The sequence below is a fragment of the Prionailurus viverrinus genome, chromosome C1 (assembly GCF_022837055.1).
Source record: "Prionailurus viverrinus isolate Anna chromosome C1, UM_Priviv_1.0, whole genome shotgun sequence".
In the NCBI taxonomy this organism is placed as follows: Eukaryota; Metazoa; Chordata; class Mammalia; order Carnivora; family Felidae; genus Prionailurus; species Prionailurus viverrinus.
In genome coordinates, this window is record NC_062568.1 from 99,020,657 (window position 1) to 99,037,377 (window position 16,721).

Consider the following 16,721-nt stretch of genomic DNA (forward strand, 5'->3'; position numbering starts at 1 on the left):
ATATTCTTTAATAAAATCTTCTCAATTAAGGCTTACTTTTTTTTTTTTTTTCCAGTTAACTCTAGTTCCCGATTGATAAACACAACATGAATGTGTCTCAGATGCATTATGCTAGGTGAAAAAAGCCAGACTCAGAAAATTATGACTTGTATGATTTCATTTATATGATGATCTGGGGAGGGCAATCCTATAATAATGGAACAGATCACTGTTTGGGATTAGGGAGAATGAGGAGGCTTGACTACAAAGAAACAGCAAAGGGAATTTAGGGGAATGAGATAACTTTTCTATAACCAGATTTTGGTGGTAGTTCCTAGACTCCATGCCATTTGTCATAGCTCACAGAATCATGAATGAACTAAAAAAAAAATAATAACTTTATTCCTTGCAAAGAAATAAATTGAAAAACATATATACATATAGATGGATATAGATAAAGGCAAGTTCAGCAATTGTATGCACAATGATGTGTGAGAAGGACTACTTAGCAAAACCTAAAAGAAGATTTGGAAAATTAGATGAAACAGTGATATTACTAATTTTATTACTAAGACAATGCAAAGGATTGCCCTTTCACCCAGCTTAGAAGGAAATTATAGAGGCAACAGAGCATTTTAAAAAGAAATCTATTGAGGGGGCACCTGGGTGGTTCAGTCAGTTAAGCATCTGACTTTGGCTCAGATCATGATCTCATAGCTCATGAGTTTGAGCCCCACGTTGGGCTCTGTGCTGACAGCTCAGAGCCTCGAGCCTGCTTTGGATTCTCCCCCTCTCTCTGCCTCTCCCCTGCTCATGCTTTGTCTTTCTCTCTCTCTGAAAAATAAACATTAAAAAAAAAATTAAAAAAAAAAAGAAATCTATTGGGGTGCCTGGGTGCATTGGTTAAGTGTCTGACTTTAGCTCAGGTCACGACCTCATGGTTTGTGAGTTCAGGCGCTGCGTCGAGCTCTGTGCCGACAGCTCAGAACCTGGAGCCTGCTTCGGATTCTGTATCTCCCTCTCTCTCTGCCCCTCCCCCACTTGCACTCTGTTGTCTCTGTCTCTCTCTTGAAAATAAACATTAAAAAAAATTAAATCTGATGGCACAGAGGATGATCATTGTATCATCAACAAATGAGTTAACAATGAGTCAGAAGCTGCAGATTTCATATGTAAAAACTTATTTTACGATTTTCCTTTTTATGTAAGCACATATGTGATTGCATGATATTTGTATCGAAATCCAAAGGCATTTTTTCAGGAAGAATAAAATACAATTCTTTGTGATAAGGAAATATGGTCATAATTTAATTGGTGACACTTGTTCTTATTTGGGCCATAAAATGCACATTTTACAATTGATGGCATTTTAAATTAGATCTTATATAGTATTACCTTCTTGGATATCTTTTTGAAGGTATTTTACACACACACATGTGCAAATATGTGTATCTGTTCTTTTTTATACAGAAGTTACCATGCCTTTAGACTGTGTACTAACCCTTTTTAAACTTTACATTATAACTTTTGGAATATTTTCCATATCTGTATGTAGAATGCTTCTTTGTTCTTAAAAAGCAAACTAAACTGCACAGTATTCTGTGTGGATGTACCCTAAATTATTTAATACATTCTCAACATTTATTCACTATATATGCATGAATTTGTACATCAGCAAGTATCTGTAGGATAGTTTCCTGGAGGTGGATTTGCTGGTTCAAATGGTTATGTGCACTTGTCCTAGATAACAGAGATCCTATGAAGGATCAAACCTGTTTCTTCAGAGGAGTTGTCACATTTTTATCTGAAAGGTAAAAAATGGAATTTCACTGTAGGTTTAATTTGTATTTCTGTTTTTATGGGTGATACTGAACATCTTTTCACATATTTTGTTAGTTATATTTCCTTTTCTCCAAACTCTCTATTCATACCCTTTGCCCATTTTGTCATTGGGCCTTTTTTCTTACTGGTTTGTTTTGCCCTTTTTCATAGAAATTGTAAATACTGTATCTAATAGTTGTTCGTCTTTTAATGTTATTTATTGTGATTTTTGCCACATGCTTTAAAAAAAATTAAATAGGCAAATTTATCAGTCTTTCATGGATTATGGAAGGGTTTTTCCTCCTTTGAGGTTATATGTTTCTCCATGGTTTATTCTATGTGTATTTTTTGTTCGTCAATTTCACTGAAGTATAATATACATTCAGATAAGTGCAAAAACAAGTGGGCAGCTTGCTGGATTTTCACGAACACCTATATGACCAGCACCTAGTTGGGGACGTAGAATACTACTAGAATTATACACTTTTGTGCCTCCCACCAGGTATAGTCCTCCAAAAGTATTTTCTTGTTCTTCTGACTTTACCACCATACACTGGTTTTTGTTTATATCTTAAACTCAATCTGAATGAAACCTGACTGTTCTCTTTGTGTCTGACTTCTCTTTATTTATATTTGTGAGCCTTCGCCCTCTTGCAGCTGGTTGCTATAGTAGGCTCCTTCTTACTGTTACATAGTATTCCTTTTTTTTTTTAAAAAAACGTTTATTTATTATTGAGAGACAGAGAGAGATAGAGCATGAGCATGGGAGGGGCAGAGAGAGGAGGAGACGCAGAATCTGAAGCAGGTTCCAGGCTCTGAGCTGTCAAAACAGAGCCCAGCGGGGCTCGAACCCACAAACCGTGAGACCATGACCTGAGCCAAAGTCGGACGCCCAACCGACTGAGCCACCCAGGCACCCCAGTAATATTCCTTTTTACATATAGACTGCACTTATTTATCCATCCTGTTGTTGATGGACTGTTGAGTTGTTCTGGTTTTCACTATTAAAAGTGCTGCTCTGAAGACTAGGGTATGCATGTGTTCGGTTTTAGTGGATACTGCCAAACTGTTTTCAAAAGTGTTGATACACATTTGCATTCCCACCTACAATGTAAGAGAGTTCCATTTGTTCTTTTTTGGCTAATGTTTGGTATTGTTCCTTGTAGCCATTCTGTTCATAGAATGGTTTTGTGGTTTTCACTTGCATTCCCCTGATCACTATTTGTTTAGTGCTTATTTATATATTTAATATTTAAGTATTCTCTTTTATGAAGTGGCTGTTCAAGTCTTTTGCTTATTTTTCTCTTGGGTCATGTGCTCTTTTTCCTCATTGAAGTTCTTATGTATTGTGGACATCAGTTCTTTGCAGATCTGTGTGTTGTAAGTATCTTCTTCTTGGCTTGCCTTGACTCCTTTAATAGCATGGGTAGAGTGTTTCAATTTTAATGTAATAGAGTTTATAACTATTTTCCTTTGTGGTCAGTACTTTCTGTGTCTTCAAATTTAGGAATCTTTGCCTATATCAAGGTCATGAAATAACTACATATAGATTGTCATTTTAAAATATAGTTTAATTTGTAAAATATTCGAAGTGTACTGCAGAGTTGTATCAGAAAACCTGATACCCATTTTACTCATCTAGAGTAACATTTTTGGCATAACCATAACCGTGTATTCAGAGATATCTGGGTGGCTCATTCGGTTAAGCGTCTGACTCTTCATTTCAGCTCAGGTCATGATTTCATGGTTTGTTAGTTTGAGCCCGCATCAGGGTTCTTTCTCTCCCTCTCTCTCTCTGCCCCTCCCTTGTGTGCGCGCGCGCTCTCTCTCTCTCTCTCTCTCTCTCTCTCTCTGCCCCTCCCCCACTCATGCTCTTTCTAAAAATAAATAAACTTAAAAAAAAAAAAAACTGTGTTCACTACAGTGAGGTATAATCCTCTAGCTAGCCATCATTCTTGAGGGTGTCATTCTCATACTTCCTTTTTCCAAATATAAATACATCATAATACATGGTGGAATTGTTTTTGAAATTTACAGAAATCATATATATATATATTTTTGGCAGTTTCCTTAGTTTACCTAAATAGGTGTAGCCATGTAGATATCAGTTCATTCATTTTAACCTATATATGGTATTTTATAATGTGAATAAACAATTGTGCATTTATTCATTCATCTTTTATTCATTTATCTTTTTTTTAATTTATTAAATTTTTTTTTAATGTTTATTATTTTGAGAGAGAAAAAGACAGAGTGTGAGCAGGAGAGGGGCAGAGAGAGAATGAGACACAGAATCTGAAGCAGGCTCCAGGCTCTGAGCTGTCAGCACAGAGCCCAACGTGGGGCTCAAACTCACAGACCTTGAGATCATGACCTGAGCCGAAGTTGGACACTTAACCGACTGAGCCACCCAGGCACCCCTCATTTATCTTTTTGTATCATTTTTAATGTTATTTACTGATAATTTGTTTTGGACATTTAGTGTTTTATTGCAATACGTACTATTATAAATGAGATTGTGAAGAAAATCTTTGGATATACATTTTGGTCTTAAGAAAATCTTTCTCCCTAAACAGGTGGTAAAGCTTAATTGTTACAACCAGGTCCTGGAGCACAAATAGTTAGGTTCTGATTTCCTCTTTGTGACCTTGGGCTTTATTTCTTGAGCTTCAATTCCCTATCTATGAAATGAAGCTAATGATAATATCTGTTCATTGAATTAATCCATGTGAAATCCTTAAAAAGTGCCTATGAATGTTAATTATTATTTGGATTCCTAGGAATATGGTTACTGTGACAAAGAATGTGCACCGTTTTTTTCTTTTTTTTTTTTTAACATTTTTATTTATTTTTGAGAGACAGAAACAGAAGCAAGAGTGGGGGAGGGGTAGAGAGAGAGGGAGACACAGAATCTGAAGCAGGCTCCAGGCTCTGAGTTGTCAGCACAGAGCCCGACACAAGGCTTGAACCCACCAACTGTCAGATCATGACCTGAGCCGAAGTCGAATGCCTAACTGACTGAGCCACCCAGGTGCCCAAAGAATATGCACCTTTTTAAGTCTGTTGATATATATTGCCACATCTTGTATGATCCTTTACATGATAATTATATATTTATCCCAAAGTATGGCAAATAAAGCGTCATTTTTATGTTTCTCTAAGAAATGAGATCATGTAAGTAGAGATGACCCTCTTAGGAATAATTTTATATTGGCTGTGAAAGTGGACAGCTTGATTTCAACTCTGCCTTTTTATGTAGGTAGCTATAGAGAATGTCTTAGTTTCCGGGAGCAAACTAGATGCTTTATTATTCTGTTCTTGGTATTGCTGTGATTGTATTTATAGCTGAGTAACAAGGGACAGAAAGGACTGTTTAACCTAATAATTACCTCTCTTTACTTCCTTTTTTTTTTTTTTCCAGGGCAAAGAGCAGGAGCATACATTTGTCTTTAGATTGGATCATCCAAAAGCATGCAAACATTTATGGAAATGTGCTGTGGAACATCATGCCTTCTTTCGCCTCCGAGGCCCAGTCCAAAAGAGTTCTCATCGATCAGGATTTATTCGACTAGGATCACGATTTAGATATAGGTGAATGTCAATATCTGCTTTCATAATTTTCATATGAAAGAATATCTGTTCTTTCATAAAGCAAAAAGTTTGGGCTGACCTCTCATTTTACAGATGTAGAAACCAAGGCATAGAAACAAAGTGGTTTCCAATGTTTTCCACTGGCCAGATTAAAAGACAAAGTAGTATTGTTATTGGTTGTAATTTCATTTTTCTTAAAGTTTATTTTTATTTATTTTGAGAGTTACAGAGAGCAAACAGGGAGAGACAGAATCCCAAGCAGGCTCCACGCTGACAGTGTGGTTGTAGTTTCTTGAATAGCCAATAAAACATTGAAATGATATAATGGATTCTGTATCCCTCTTGACATTTACTTTATATATTAATGTCCATTTAAATTCATATAATAAGAGTTTTTAAAGAGTCTCCATCCATTAGCTGAATACCATATAGAAAAAGGTATTGTGCGCTGAGTGGGAAATGCATCTGAGTAACATTTCTGGTCCTTTATAAAAATGAAGTTATTTTTATAGACTCCTTGTGTGTTGGTCATAAATTAGAAATGTTTTGGTTTACCTGAGAGTAGATCATTGGGAGTTTTTGGCATTTCATGAGAGTCACTGTGATTTAAAGTAGGAATGGATACTATTCCATATTGTTGATAGTTGATTGTGTGGGTGGGATTCATGTAAGTAGAGCTCTATTCTACCTATATTAAAAGTGAGGAGGCATTTTCTTAACAGAATTTAAATGCAAATCAAAGAGAATGGGAAAATAGTTTTAAATATTTCTGGAAAATTATCTGAAAAATGTATCACAATTAGAATAAATAACAGAAAATCTTGAGTTAATTGCATATTTTGCATGAGGTAAATGAATAAGGAGGGGAAAAGAGTTGCATAAGAGTACAGATATTCCAAACTTACTCAGTATATTCTTAGTTATATGCATGTTTAAGAAAAAAAACAATATAATTTGTACGTTGCATATTTCGCACAAGCCTAAAGAGTAGAAGAATGATGTGGTAAAGACAGACATCAAGCCTGTTCGTAGTAGTTCCTTCAGGATGAAGCTCAGGCGGGTTCTTTTAAGGACAGTCTTAATATAGACTTTTTCTCATGTGTATCTGATTACTGTAGGCCTCAAATTCTCTTATTCTTGTTAATATGCCTCATTTATTTTAGTGGGAAAACGGAGTATCAGACCACAAAAACCAATAAAGCAAGAAGGTCAACATCCTTTGAAAGAAGACCCAGCAAACGATATTCTCGACGAACTCTACAAATGAAAGGTGAGATGCAGTCCTGTTTCAAAGGACAGTTCTTCCTTGACAGTCCGTTGTGTGCTGGTATTGTTTACTTGAAGGGAAGTTATCTGAACCTTAAGCTTATTCCAGTCAACTAAAGTGCCCTTGTTAATTAACTTTGGTTATGACAGAATCAATATAAGAAAATGGAAAAATTGCTTATGTTGTTGCTGAGGTTAAACTTTGTGTTAATCCCAGTTCAGACACTATTTTGAATTTGTGTTCAGTTTTTGTTTGTGCTATTTTAGTTCTGTAGATTAACACCTTCCCTTCCCTTTTTGACTTCCTGATTTTTGCATTCGTAATAATCTCTCAGGGCGCCTGGTGGCTCAGTCAGTTAGCATCTTTTTGTTTGTTTGTTTATTTATTTTGAGAGAGAGCACACATACAAGGGAAGGACAGAGAGAGGGGGTGAGAATCCCAGGCCAGCTCTGTGCTGTCAGCGCACAGCCTGATGCTGGGCTCGACGCTGGGCTCGATCTCACAAACCCTGAGATCATGACCTGAGCTGAAATCAAGAGTCAGATGCTTAACTGACTGAGATATAACCAGGCACCCCAAGCATCTGACTCTTGGTCTCAGTTCAGGTCTTGATCTGAGTCTTGTGTTCAAGCCTGAGTTGGGCTCGATGCTGGGTGTGGAGTTTACTTAAAAAAAAAAAAAAAAATCTCTCAAATGTCTTTAGGAACTTTAAAAAAAACCACTGGTTTACGATGAATACATTTTAAGTAAAAATTATGCCAAGGGGCATCTGGGTGGCTCAGTTGATTGAGCGTCCAACTCTTTGATTTCAGCTCAGTCATGATCTCATGTTTGTGGGTTTGATCCCCAAGTCCAGCTCTGGACCAGCAGTGCAGAACCTGCTTGAGATTCTCTCTTCTTTTCTCTCAGCCCCTCCCCCACTCGTGCACATGCACGTGCATGTGCTCCCTCTCTCTCGCTCTCAAAATAAACTTAAAAAATGTTATTTCGTATAACATTATAATAAGATTCTGTTAAATAGTGTTTAAATTTATTGTACATTCATGTAATAAAAAGCTTGATTTTAAACTAAAACTGTGTTTGGTTTTGAATCTGAGTTTGTGTCAAAATACAGATTGAATTTTAAGCATATCTGATGTTAGGGTCATCCCAGTTGTCCAGTAACATGATCTGATGTTTGACTTAAAAAACTGATTTATACTCATAAGTTTTGTGGCTATAAATCAAATAATATATAGCTGTTAATGAGACCATTTTAGTTTGTGATGGTTTAAAACCCTGAGTTACCTCTCATGTTCTATTTTGTTGTCACATAACTCACTCTAAGAGGCTTGCAGGTGGTTCTGTTTTAAAAGAAGATGGTATTTATTTTATTGCTTTATTTTTAAAATGGAAATAATTGTCACTATTGATTTTAGTGATGTGAATCCTAGAACATTTTGTTAAAGGAAGGTTTTTAAATCTATAGTTGGGAGACATGGCTTGAAAAAACAGTCCTGGGTGCCTGTGTGATTAAGCATCTGACTCTTGGTTTCAGCTCGGGTCATGATCTCACAGTTCATGGGTTCAGGCCCTGAGTTGGGCTCCACACTGATGGCGGGGAGCCTGCTAGGGATTGTCTTTCTTGTTCTCTTTCTGCTCCGCTCCTGCTTACTCCCTCTCTCTCTTTCAAAATAAATAAACAAACCTAAAACAACCAGTCCAGATTTACTTTTATGAATAGTGAAGCAGCTTACCATATAAGAGGAAACTAATGGGATGTTTTCTTTTCTTTTTCTTTTTTTCCCCATGTCAGCAAGTACAGCAAAACCTGAAGAATTCAGGTGAGTAGTGTCTTACAACTTAGGAACATGTTTTAGAATTCATGTAGTTGCTGTCATTAATGAAACAAATACTTGTTGAAGACCTGTCAACGTATTAAGTTGTTCCTTAGCATTGGGAATATAGCAGGGGACAGATGTAATGCCAGATAAAATTGACAAAGAAAAATAAAGCAGTTTAGAAATAAAGACTGGGTTGGGGGGTGGATATACTATTTATAATGAGAATGACCTACATTTGTTATTGGCTTGTGACTGAGGATATAAAGATGAATAAATTAGGATTCTTGCACACAGGGAGCTCAAAGAACAAAGTTTTATTTGTATAATTCTTTATATTACATATTGCTGGATTTGGCTCACTAACATTTTGCCGTCAGTGCAATGCGGGGCTTGAACCCTCGAACCATAAGATCATGACCTGAGCCAAAATTAAGAGTCAGACTCTCAACTGACTGAGCCACCCAGGCACCCCTCCTCATTCATTTCTAATTTTAGTAATTTGAGGGTCCCTTCCCCATCCCCCCCACCTTGGTTAGTTTAGGTAAAAGTTTGTCCATTTTGTAGGCTGTTTCAAAGAACCAGCTTTTGGTTTCATTGATTCTTACTCATTTTTCAAGTTTATCGATTTTCTCTCTGCTATATTGTTTCATTTCTTATGCTTGCTTTAGGTTTAGTTTGCTTTTCTTTTTCTAGTGTCTTAAGGTGCGAAATTAGGTTATTTGAGGTCTTTATTCTTTTTTAACATAACATTTATTGTTATAGATTTTCTTCCAAGCGCTGCTTTAATCACATTCTGTAAGTTTGGTATATTGTATTTTCATTTATCCCAAATTATTTTCCTGTTTCTCATGATTTCTTCTTTGACCCGTTGATTATTTGGGAATGAGTTCCTTGATTTCCACATATTTGTGAATATCTTAACTATTCCTCTCTTATTTTTTTGTGTGTGTGCTTTTATTCCACATGGTTAGAGAACATACTTTGTATGATGTTGATCCTTATAAAGAAACTTGTTTTATGGTTTAGCATATAGCTTATTCCAGAAAATGGTCTATATGCACTTGAGAAGAATGGATATTCTGCCGTTATTGAATGTTATGTTCTGTAAATGTCTGTTAGGTGTACTTGGTATAATACTGCTCAGGACTTCTATTTCATTGTTGACCTTTTTCCTAATTCTATCCATTATTAAGAGTAAGGTTGTGAAACCTCCAATTACTGTTGCTTAGTTGTGTATTTCTCTCTTCCAATTCTTTCAGTTTGGGTCTTTTGTTAAGTGCATATATATTTATAATTGTTTGACTCTCTTATTATAAACTGTCACTCTTTTTCTCTAGTAATTTTTTTGTTTATTTTTTAAAATTATTATTATTGATTTTAACATGGCCTCAACTTTATTGAAATCATCAATATCCCAGGCGCATTAACCATTTTAAAAAATCAATTTAATGCTATCAAAAGGTGATATTCGATTTAATCCTGTTTGTCTTCACGCCACTGTCGTGAGCCTTCATTCCAGGCCACATAAACAAAAGGACCAACACCACATGGATGATGACCACCGGAACAATAGCAACATAAAAATAGCTGTCCTTATTGGACATCCCAAAGGCGCCTTCAAAAGCATAAGATTTAGTCGTGAAATACAACCCACGAGGTACAGTCATCATTAAAGCTGTGAAGAACAGGAGTGTCTTCAGAGTAGATGCTAATGAACTTTCATTTTTTTCTTTTTTCTTTTTTCTTAACATTTATTTATTTTTGAGAAACAGAGATAGAGCACAAGCAGGGGAGGAACAGAGAGAGAGAGGGAGACACAGAATCTGAAGCAGGCTCCAGGCTCTGAGCTGTCAGCACAGAGCCTGACGCAGGGCTCAAATTCATGGACCATGAGATCATGACCTGAGCTGAAGTCAGTCACTTAACCAACTGTGCCACCCAGACACCCCTGAACTTTAATTTCTGAAGTCGGGCGGCTGTAGTGCATTTAGCGCTGCTTTGTCAAGGTGCTCCATGGTGCAGCCAAGTCTACAGCAGGTGATCGGAGGCAGCGGGGCTCAGCGATCGCACTGGGTCTGCTTGATTGAAGGCCCACAAAAGCATGCCACGCTGGATGTGCCCTTTAGTAAATTTTTGTTTTGAAGTTTGATACAAGTATTGACAGTCCAGTTCTCTTCTGGTTGCTTTTCTCTCTCTTTTTTTCTTTTTGTTTTTTAAATGTCTGACTTTATTTTTTATTATTTTTTGAGGGAGAGAGAGAGTGCATGTGTGTATGAGTGGGAGAGGGTCAGAGGGTTAGGGAGAGAGACTCTTAAGCAGGCTTCACAACCAGCATGGAGCCTGTTGTGGGGCTCAGTCCTATGATCATGAGATCATGACCTGAGCCAAAATCAAGAATTGGAAGCTCAACCAACTGAGCCACCCAGGGACCCCTCTTCTGGTTGCTTTCCCCTGGTATATTATTTTTATCAAATTTGGGAAGTTCTCAGTGATTATGTCTTCAGATTATCTTTTTGTTCCTTTCCTCTTCTTCTGGGACTCCCATCACATGCACGTTGCTACATTTGATGGTGTCCCACAGGTACTGGAGTCTCTGTTCATTTTTCTTCATTCTTTTTCTTTCTGTTACTCAGACTAGATCATCTCAGTTGACCTGTCTTCAAGTCATTGATTCTTCAACCTGCTCAAACCTGGTGTTGTGTCTTTCAGTGAATTTTTAAATTTCAGTTCTTGTACATTTCAACTCAAGAATTTCTGTTTGATTCTTATGTGTAAATTCTCTGTTTAATGGTATTATCTTTTTTTATACACTTTGAAATACTTTCATTTTTTTTTTAAAGGTGTATTTATTTTTGAGAGAGAGACAGCATGCACATGTGAGTGGGGTAGGGCCAGAGAGAGAAGGACAGAGGATCTGTAGCAGGCTCTGTGCTGACAGCAGCCCGATATGGGCTCGAACTCATGAACCATGAGATCATAACCTGAGCCAAAGTCAGACACTTAACCGACTGAGCCACTCAGATGCCCTAAGTGATATTTTCTTTTTATGGAGACAGTGTTCCCAACTTACTTCTTTAGATTTGGTTTTTTCATTCTTGAACATCTTTAAAATAGCTGATTTAAAGTCTGGATTGCCTGGAGAGAGCTCTGTCTTCTTGGCTGCACTCACGTGAAGTAAAGCTTCCACCACATTGAACTTGGGGGAATGGGGAAGGGGAGCAAATTGTGGCTCAAATGCCAGACTCAGCTCTGAGATTAAGTAGATTTCCTTGAATAAAAGGTTATTCACTGATGTATGCTTTTTAATGATTGTTTTTTAATAATTTTCACCAGCTAAAATGTTTGTTTCACAGGCGGGAAGGGTCCTCAAACCACCATTCTAGAAGTCCTACTTTTGATGACTCAATTTTAATAGTGTATATTACAGTGTATAGTTTCACATAATGCTTTTCAACTATTATTATGTGCCAGTCTCTTGGAGTGTCTCAGATTCAGGATGTACTTGTAAATCTAATTAACTCTTTTGAACTTGTCTACTTTTATATGGCAGATGTGTGACTAGAGCTACTTCAGAAGTAGAAATTATTTGTTGTGGGGTGCTGAGTATGGCCAGCCTCTCCTTGAGATGTCCTATTCAGTTTTTCCCCTTCCTTCCACACTTAGAAAGCCATTAGAGTCAGGCTGATTAGTGATTCACCATAAAAATACTCTGCTTCTGGGGCGCCTGGGTGGCGCAGTCGGTTAAGCGTCCGACTTCAGCCAGGTCACGATCTTGCGGTCCGTGAGTTCGAGCCCCGCGTCAGGCTCTGGGCTGATGGCTCAGAGCCTGGAGCCTGCTTCCGATTCTGTGTCTCCCTCTCTCTCTGCCCCTCCCCCGTTCATGCTCTGTCTCTCTCTGTCCCAAAAATAAATAAACGTTGAAAAAAACAATACTCTGCTTCTTGGATAAGGATTCTTCTGATGTTTCTTTAGCTGTCAGTAGGTTGTTAAATATAAATAAATGAATAGAGTAAGGAGGAAGTAAGTGATTTTCTCTATTGTGAATTTTTAATTAGGGAAAAAACAATTTTCTGCTTTTCATGAGTTGTACTTTTATTTTCATTGTAGTTATTTATAAGCTATGCTTTTAAGAAAGATGATGGAGCAATTTTAGAGGCATTCTATACTTTTTAAACTATTTTATTTGTTTTTTGTTTAATGAATCATGTCTTATTTAACCTGAAAAAGAGGCTAGTACAGCATATTAGAGCTTAAAATAAAGATGACAACCTAGTGAATTTAGCAGAAATGTAAAAGTATTCAAGCAATAATATGTAGTTGAAATAAGGTTTTTATTTGCAAGAATTTATCCTTCTTTAAAAATTTTTTGAAATACACGTTTCTGACCCAAAACTTGAGTATAGCTTTATAATCTCTTTCCTAGAATTTAGATTAATTTAACTTTTAATGACAAAATTTTCTTTTCTTTCCTTGAATAATGCTTTTGGCTCTGGAAACTGCACCAGAAATGAGATACTTAAATAATGATATTTTATTTTTATTATTTTTTGTAATAAGCTTTTAGAAATTAAATGTAGAGGGGGACCCAGCTCTCCTGAAGGTTATTTACCAGTCTACATAACACTGCTTGAGAGGACCTGAGTTTGGACTGGCATGAATACCCTTTCATTCTTGCCCTTGTAGTTCTGTTTGCATGAACGGTTTTGCTCCAGTGAACCATGGAAAACAGGACTGTTTGAAAAAGCATAGCTATTTGACCTAAAAAGCTTCTTGACCTTGTACTGTGCCTATTTGAGTAACAGGTTTTTAAATTGGCTGATGTCAGTCGTTTTCCTTGTACTATTTTATCTCCAAACTATTCCCCATGAGCCTTGACTAATATAGAGTATCCTAAGAAGAGGTGACATTTTAAAGGATAGTCCACATTACAGTGATTGGTACTTTTTGTACAGGTTTAGCAGACAGAATCTTGAAGATGGAAAAGAAAAGAAAAGAAAAAATGGTGGAGGAAATGATGAATACAGAGTATAGGAGCAAAAGGGGTCAGTTATTGTAGGTGTTCTTTGAAAGGGGAAACTGGGATAAGGTCAGTAATGAGAAGTGTTTCACTTTTATATTAGTGGAAGTGAAAGAATGTAATTATGAGAAAATAGTGCTTTCTACATTTCAAATTTTTAGAAACCAGGAACTATGATCCAGTTAAGATCACTTATTATAAGTACTTTTTTTAATGTTATTATTCATCTTTATTCATCACCTGCTGGAGTTACTCTCAGTTAGAGAAAAAGCTTCAAAGAGTAACCAAGGGGATCATCCAGCCAAGCAGGTTGGATGAGATTTCATAATATTTGGGATTATGGTTACTTAAACCAGCATAATGTGTTCTGGGAACAGTAGCATTAGTCAAAAGAAATCGTACCTGACAAGTATATACTTTACGATTGTCTTGACAACAGTTACACACTAACTAGTATTTTTTTTAAAGCTTTTTTTCGTCAGTTTTATTTGTGTTTTGCTAATATTAATGCATTTAATCCTCCTGTAACAGTTTCACGCAGATGAAGAACCTTAAGTTTAGAGAGCAGAACTAGCTAGTGGTAGTGGCATGGCTTGAATTTGAACCCAGTCAATGCTAGTGGAAGTTCTAGTGACTCAACTTGTAATAGAGATGTAGGTACTAAAATGATAAGCTATAAAATGGGTTCACTTTTCATTACCTAGTCTTTTAGCAAGGGCTCTTCATTCTTGAGATCTTTTCTTAATTTGTTGCCTTTCATCAGGTAGTTTTTGTTTTCTTCTCACCCCTTTAAGAAAGGCTGTTAGATATTGTATTAAGAGTTGGGTTTGAGAAGCTTTGCGTGTTTCCTTTTACTAGAATGACATTGTGGCTGGGTATGATACTGAGTATTGCCATGGAGAAGTCTATGCCAGCCAGATACTGCAGTGATTTCCTTTTAATTTTCTTGGGGTACCTTAAGTATTCTTTCCTTATCCTTGAAAGTCAGTATTTTAATAATAATTGGTTGAATGCATTTAACTCTCTATCTCATTTTCCTGGGACATAGTGTTCTTGTTAAATCTGTAAATTATTTTCTCACTTTCAAGGAATTTTATGCATATAGTTGTATGTAAACATATACATATACACATACACACATGTATGTATGTAAATATATATACACACACATACACATATATATGTGTGTGTATATATATGTATACACATACATACATACGTACATACATACATTATTTTGAATATATTTTTCAGTTGCCTTAGTTGAATTATTTACCTCAGGATGCAAGTATGCTTATGCTAGATGTTAGAAAGTGTGAAGTTAGTAAACTCTTTTTTTTTCCCTTGTTTTGTTGTGATAATATGTCATTTTTGAGTTATTTTATTGAATTTTTTTTAAGTTGCTCTGAGGTTTGTTTTTATTTTGTTATAGATTGGAGTTTTTATTTTTTTATTATTATTATTTTTTAATGTTTGTTTATTTTTGAGACAGACAAGCAGGGGAGGGGCAGAGAGAGATGGAGACACAGAATCTAAAGCAGGCTCCAGGCTCTGAGCTGTCAGCACAGAGCCTGATGCAGGGCTTGATCTCACGAACTGTGAGATCATGACCTGAGCCAAAGTTGCTCGCTTAACCAGCTGAGCCACCCAGGCACCCCAAGATTGGGGTTTTTAAGTGCTTTTGGGGGGGAAGGGATGGAGCAGGGAAATGAGTACAGCCTAAGCTAAAAATTTAAAGACACATTTATAAGTTATTTGGAGCAGAAAGTATACAGAAAGGTTTCTAATTTTAAGTTTGTACTAAGGTCTTTTGGGTTATAAAATGCTGAGCTGTTGATGACACTGGAAGATCTTGTGAGAGGGTGTGAATATACAAAAGAAGTGGCACAGATAAGCTTATGTGGATATTTGTGCTTAATGCCTTGAATTTAAGGAATCATTTGTGCTGCTCTTCATTTTGCTATCTTTGACAGATCCTGTCCAATGAATAAGATTAATAGTGAACTACACATTTAAAGCACAGTTAAAATACAGGTATATACAAATCTCAAATGAGCAGATCATAGAAAAACAAGTGTTTGTCTACGAAAGCAAATGTTTTCTGAGCATCTTACATTCTTAGTTTTGGAACCAACAGTAATTTTTTCTTTATTTGCAACAAAACAATGTCTTTAAAAATAAAGCTACTTTCATTAGTGTATGTGTTATCTTACAGTGTGAAGCCCTAGAATTTTATATATGGTTTTTTAATAGATGTTTTTCCCCATTGCAGTGTTCACAATAATGCTTCAACTCAGAGTAATGGCTCCCAACAGGTAAGATCATCTTAAGCTTCTAAAGCACTAGAACACTGTAGTTAATTATGACATATACTGGTATTATTAATTGAATTTTCATAGTGGTATAACTTCAGGAAAGTTTTGTGTGTTTTTCTTATTTGTAAAGTGGCTCAAAAATGAAACCCTCTGTTATTTTATTATCTATGATGTTATAAATGGGACAGGTATCCTATAGAACATTTTCTGTTCCTGTAAATCCTATAAAATGAATAAGACACTGATAGATTACTATTTATCTCTTTTAGAGATAGATCTTTTAGATAGATTATTGTTATCTCTAAGGTAGTCTATAACATTCAAGCATTTGTTTATACTTTATTTGTTCAATATGTAGATAGTATTCCATTCTAATGTTCCGTTTATAGGTGACGAAGTCTTTTATGTAAGTAAAATAGATGATTTTTATAATTTCTGTCCAAAGGCTTGGGCTGTGAAATCTACTCTACCTGTGGTTCCTTCTGTTCCCTCTGGTCCTGTGCTGGCAGAGATAGAGAATCTTCCAAGGAATCCTGGAACAGACCAGCATGACAGGAAATGGTTTGTTAACTCCTTAAACCAGAATAAAATGTTACTTGCTTAATGTATTCTAAATTCCCAACCCATAATCTTAGAACACGTTAAATGATTGAAAGCAAATTATTCATATTTGTAAGCTGAACAGAAACATATTATTGAACAGTCAGAATGGAATTGGGAAAACAAGGGATATAAGTGAAGAATGCAATGCAGTTATTTAATTGAAAAACATTGGTCAGCTCTCCTTATTTTGGTTAGTATGATTGGGAGACTGATGGCTGGTTCTCTGTTTGAAACGACTTCAGTGCTAGTCCAGTAGAACCTTTTCCGGATCCATAAAGAAAATGTGTTTGCTATGTGTTATTCCA

General features: G+C 36.1%; 1 protein-coding gene and 1 pseudogene across 4 annotated transcripts in view; one reads left to right on the forward strand and one right to left on the reverse strand.

Moving 5' to 3' along the window:
* EPB41L5 (erythrocyte membrane protein band 4.1 like 5) overlaps nt 1-16,721 on the forward strand; it is a 142,385-nt gene that overhangs the window by 53,684 nt on the left and 71,980 nt on the right. For all 4 annotated transcript variants that reach the window (XM_047870927.1, XM_047870924.1, XM_047870926.1 and 1 more), the window contains exons 12-16: nt 5,222-5,391; nt 6,555-6,661; nt 8,454-8,481; nt 15,771-15,813; nt 16,259-16,374. In XM_047870927.1, the coding sequence (XP_047726883.1) occupies nt 5,222-5,391; nt 6,555-6,661; nt 8,454-8,481; nt 15,771-15,813; nt 16,259-16,374 (464 nt within the window). The remainder of the gene's footprint in view (nt 1-5,221; nt 5,392-6,554; nt 6,662-8,453; nt 8,482-15,770; nt 15,814-16,258; nt 16,375-16,721) is intronic.
* LOC125172604 (vacuolar ATPase assembly integral membrane protein VMA21-like) lies at nt 9,955-10,580 on the reverse strand (annotated as a pseudogene).